The sequence below is a fragment of the Nestor notabilis genome, unplaced genomic scaffold, assembly GCF_000696875.1.
Source record: "Nestor notabilis isolate BGI_N333 unplaced genomic scaffold, ASM69687v1 scaffold1198, whole genome shotgun sequence".
NCBI classification, from domain to species: Eukaryota; Metazoa; Chordata; class Aves; order Psittaciformes; family Psittacidae; genus Nestor; species Nestor notabilis.
The window spans coordinates 17,252-22,668 of record NW_009938533.1 but is presented as its reverse complement, the minus strand read 5'-3'; the positions used below and the strand labels follow the sequence as shown (position 1 = coordinate 22,668).

The 5,417-nt window shown below is 39.1% G+C and overlaps 1 protein-coding gene across 1 annotated transcript in view; it reads left to right on the top strand.

Annotated features, from left to right (window-relative positions):
• Positions 1 to 5,417, top strand: part of EXT2 (exostosin glycosyltransferase 2) — a 74,142-nt gene that overhangs the window by 61,191 nt on the left and 7,534 nt on the right. The window contains exons 10-11 of the mRNA XM_010019352.1: positions 3,528 to 3,671; positions 4,183 to 4,311. Coding sequence (XP_010017654.1) covers positions 3,528 to 3,671; positions 4,183 to 4,311 — 273 coding nt within the window. The remainder of the gene's footprint in view (positions 1 to 3,527; positions 3,672 to 4,182; positions 4,312 to 5,417) is intronic.

Below are 5,417 nucleotides of genomic sequence, written 5' to 3'. Positions count from 1 at the left end.
ATAGAAATCATCTCAATTGGGATTGTTGCTCTGGGTCTGTTTTTTGTTCATAGAAAATATTGTTTGGTGCATTGCTAAGTTTGTGTTTTATCACTGGAAGCTTTTTGCCTTCTGCTGGTGGATGATCTTAGTCTATCCCAGAGCTATTTTTCAGTGTTTCATGTTTCATGCATTCTTTCAAACCAGTCAACTCTCTGATGAATTACATGTTTCACTAGGCTAAAATCATCATAAAGCTTTGAATGCCTTCTTTAGAAGAATTCTTCTATACCCATTCTGACTCTTAAAAGTAGATTTTTTAGCATTCCTTTGTAGGAGGAATAATACGACTCTGTTTCCAAAACACTTATTGATGGGTAACTGCTGGCTGCTTTCAAAGCTCTTTTTCAAATTGATGTTATTTTACAAATTGAGTGCGTGTGAAGCATCATTTATCTTTTAATGGGCTTTGTGTTGCTATATTGCTTTGGGTTTTAGCAATAGCACAAGCTATCCCTTTGAGGACCAGGATAGAACTAAGGGCTCTGGGAGAAGAGAAGGAATACTGATTGGTTGGGATTTATTTCATTCATAGAGGATAATCAGTGATTCATTCTTACAGCATTGCCATTGGAAATGCATAAATGTTGGAATTTATTCTGGAAAAGGAAAGGCTTCTCTGTCCTTCTGGCTACATGGAGAGTGAGTTGTGGAGGCCGTGCTGATGGCACAGAGAAACAACACGGAATGGTTGACACTTGGAGGCAGAAAGAATTGTGGAGAGATGAGTCTTTATGTCACTTGGGGAACTCGACTTGGAAACAGAATTGCTATCATTTTCTCTTGGTGTTTCTCACAAGACTTTCAGTAAAACTACCAAGTCAGAACTTCTCTTTGATTTTTCATCTGGGAGATGCTTCATCCAAAAATGCTGATCTTCAGGGTTCTGTAGCAAAGTCATTGTAGTGTCTGCAAAGAAGCATACCTCCTCTTCACTTGGCAATATGTTTTTCCTTGGATGTGTCCCTTGCCAGTATTAAATCAGGCTATCCTCCTTTAGTCTAAGAAAGTTAATAAGATCACTAGCTAAAATGGAATGTATTCCTAACAGACTAATAAATTAGAGGCAACCCTCAAACCAGAAAATGGACCCTAATACAAAATAAAGAATAGTATAAGAATCATTATCAGTATTTTCCTTCTGAAAGCTTCCTTATAAGCAGTAGCTGTATATATTAATTTTGGCACAGAACCTATGTATGGATTTGGGCAGTGAGCTGGATGCAGCTATTTGGAGTCTTTCCAGGAATTACCATTGAATGAGCTAGTGATGAACATTATGAAAAAGCCAAGCTTTTCCACTGATAGCATTACTTTTAAATGGAATCTTTGTTTAAAGCAACCAAGTTTTTAGATGCATCAAACTGGCAGTTTTCAGAGGCCAGAATCAGGGTCGGCTTGAGTTTTACAGTGATACAAAGAGATCTGTATAAGTAACATGTATCATAGCTTTTATTTTATGTCATTTGGACTCTTGAAGATGACACTAAGGACAAAAACTAGAAGGGATATGAATCTCTGCTGCTGTGTTGTGAAGGCGCTGAAGTCCCTTGGGAAGCAGTAGCTGGGTTTAATCTCTGTTTCAGCTGCCTTTAATAGCATGCCATTCCCTCTACAAGAATTCATAGCCCAGTGCAGTGCAGATCTGTAGTGTTCTGTCAAATCCTTTCTTGAACCTCAGTAGCTCATGTGGTGGTGCCTTCCAACAGCTGGGAGATGGGCATTTTAATAGTCAGGTTTCAAAATATACTAAGATCATTAATTTTTGAATACTGGAGAGCAAGGAATGACATTCTGGAAGAGGGATTGGTCATCCCTTTGGTTTTGTGTTCTTTATTCATGTTTTTGATGCGACAAAATAGGTATTTCAAGACCTCACTGGCTTTCCTGCCAAAAATCTGTCATTTTTAATTAGCTGACAGGGCCAACTTATAACAGTGTCCTATGAATTTTCTTCCTTAACTTCCAAATCATTTCTGCTTTCAAGAGCCTTCTATGTTAGAGCGTTGTCCTGTCTAAATACACTCCCACTACTTGTGCCCTAGAACTGTCTAGAAAGATTGATTTTGGGATAAAGTACAAGTCAGGGAGTCAGAAGATCTGGTTCCCATTCTTTGTTTCCTGTATGATTTTTGGCAGCTTTCCTCATCTGCACGTTTGAAATAATAACTGCTCTCATCATGGGATTCTGAAGCTATATTAACTGACAGCAGTAAAATGTGTTGAGATGTCTAGATGAAAAGGTATGTAGTAATGCAGAATCACAGAAATGTTGATACAGGAGCAATAACTTAAAGCTGATTGTTTTATCATATTTACTTTGATAAAATACTTGCATAGAGAGAGCCCTTGTAGTCCGGGCCTCCCAACTGAAACTTACTGGCACATAGAAAGTGCCCAAAGTGAACTGTGGAAGAGGTGAGGTTTGCAGGATGGTGGACTTCAAAATAACAGTTTCTATAGCACAAATTCACCTATAGGATTCCCTTGCCTTTTGTATTGAGAAAAGAGGTTTGCTAGTGAAGTGATTACTGGGGATGTGTGAGATATTTTGTTGTTAATCTTGCACACACCGTGAAATTTGGGGCTGTATGTGTTTGTTTATACACTACCAACCTAAACCAGAAACTCTGTGACCTAACGCTGTGTGTCAGAGAGTTAAGGCTTGTATTCTTCTAACAAACCTAGCAGCTATTTGTACCAAAGGACAGATTTTGAGTAACTTGTGTGCAAATAACAGATAAATACTAACTTGGTTAGTGATCAGCAAAAGGACAAACTGCATGCAGCAAGCAAATAGTGTTCAAGCCCTTCTGAATAATTATAATCCTTCCTCCTTTTTTTCCCAACACAGAAATCGTCCATTATTTAATGTGGCCAGCAGTGTGGAGAACTGGGGTTGCCTTAATGATGCCCTTCTCCTTGTTCTTGTCTACCGTGTTTGATCCTGTAGTCAGCTACAAAATAATGTATGGAGTGACAAGGATGGTATCTTGATTGTATCCAGCTGTCTGGAACAAGTCAAGGGCAAAGAGGCCTTCCATGTAGCAGTAGATCCATCCAAGCACCCACTAAAGAATACCAGAAATATTAAAATATAAGCCTGTTTTATGCCTGTCCTTATCAGAGGAAGTACATTGGTTAGATCCAAAGCCAGCTGTGAAAGTAGTTAGGTTATAGCCATATCTACTGAAGTTAACATCAAAAGTTCCATTTTAATCATGCTTGGGGTTAGATAGTGTTAAAATCTTTTTGAGTAGGTGGTTGTATTTCTTTACAACAAGGAAGTATTGCTTTAGTGTCCTTTCACTCTGGGGTATGGCTTCCCTGAGTTGTAGGGCTTGGCTTGGGCTTTTTCATACTGCTTCCAGGCACCTTCCTATTCCAAGAATTGGAACTTAGAAGAATTGAAAGTGATCTATGCACCTCTGTAACTCTAGCCTCCCAAAGCAGATGTGTTGCAGCGTGTCACATCTCTTTCTCTTCAGGTTTGGCGTGAGTTCCCTGACAGGTTGGTTGGATATCCAGGCCGCCTGCATCTTTGGGATCATGAGATGAACAAATGGAAATACGAATCAGAATGGACCAATGAAGTCTCAATGGTGCTCACTGGGGCAGCGTTTTATCACAAGGTAATGTACAACTTGTAGTATACTAATGTACAACATGAACCTTTTTTAAAGAGCTGTATGTGTTTCTGTTGTTCTGTGTTTTGTGGTGCTGTGATGGTGTTTTCTACAACATTCAGAGTGCCAGTTGCAAACTTATCCCAAGCCTCTTGCAGTTGCTGTGAAAACAACTGATTTGTCTCTGCCTATAAAATAAAACCATTACCTTCATGAACTTAGAGGAGAACTCTTGCCAGTTTGCATGACCTGTAACTACACAGCAAATTCTGCAGTGAATGCAGGTTTGGAGCTAGCAGTTCAAGGAAAGAAAAGAGATTGTAAAGAAATTTGTGTGCTGGTCAGGAATTAAGCACCCAAAAATGATTTGCTATCTGCTAAAATAGTCCTTGACTGAAGACAGTATCGCAGTTTGTCCATAATCCATCTTTACCTGCCTGTTGTTCAGCGACATACTTAGTCTTACAGTTTCTGCATCTGTACTTAAAATTGTCTTCTCTCTCCCTCTATCCTGCAGTATTTCAACTACCTTTACACCTACAAAATGCCTGGGGACATTAAGAACTGGGTGGATGCTCATATGAACTGTGAAGATATTGCCATGAACTTTCTAGTGGCGAATGTCACTGGCAAATCAGTCATTAAGGTGGGACTTCCCTGCAGTTTAGTTTTACAAAGTTTCAAAACATAATGTATGTAATCACATACATTTTTTTAGTAAGCTTCAATATATTAATCATACTTTTTCTTGTGGTGACCCCTATTTTGGTGTCTTGTTCTTCTTCCATGGTAGAAAAGCCCTCTAAGTAAAACTTTGATGCTAAAGAAAGAACAGAGAATTGTTTTACCAGTTGTTTCTGGTGGTTATTTAGCCATCTAGATGAGGTATGAGAAAGGTGATTTAAATGATAGCTATATCTATATGTGGGTATGTATACACATGTACACCCATAACATTTTTCAATATACCATATATATATATATACACACACACCCCCACATATATATATTTTAACTATTTGGGATCACTAGAAGAAAGAAATTGCCAACTGTCCACAGCTCTCTTTGTCACAGCCTGGCAACAGCTGATTTATAGGAATGTTAATTGCAAGAATGTTAATTGCAAGATCAGCTTTAAATGAACTTTTTATCCCTGAATTAATTTCCTGACATGTTTCGACACGTTTTCAGGTCTGGACATTCACTCTGTACATTCATTTCCAAGTGTGTCAAGTTGGAATGAGATTTAGAGGCCACCAGGCGTTACTTCAATTAGCAGGGTCCATTTTCTCCTCTGTCCATCATCATTTACCGGGGCTGGTGGCTGCGTTTCCTAGAAAAGTCTTTAGAAGATAAAGTGTGTGTTTTTGCTGAGAAAGGTTTTGAGCTCTATGAGGGCACAGCAGAGTAATTTGGCACCTCTGTGCGATTCAGAGAGTCTTGTAGGGTTTGCCAGTCAGCTCTTAACTGGAGTGAGCAAAAGAGCGTCTGTTGGATTAACGTTACGGTGAAGTATGGGAAGCTATATTTCATCGCTGTTATGGCTGCAAGAACAAATGGTGTTTATACAGGGACCTTGGCAGTGAGAAAACAGTCATTAAACAGGAATTAAGGAGCTTGTCATCGCCACTTCTTTTCAGTTACAGAAGGAAAAAAATCCTCCAAGCCGTTTTTATTGGGCCCCTGTGAATTTTGCAGTCAGCCGGGCCAGATGGAGCTGAATGGAGGAATGGAGTGGCTTTTTTCTTCCTT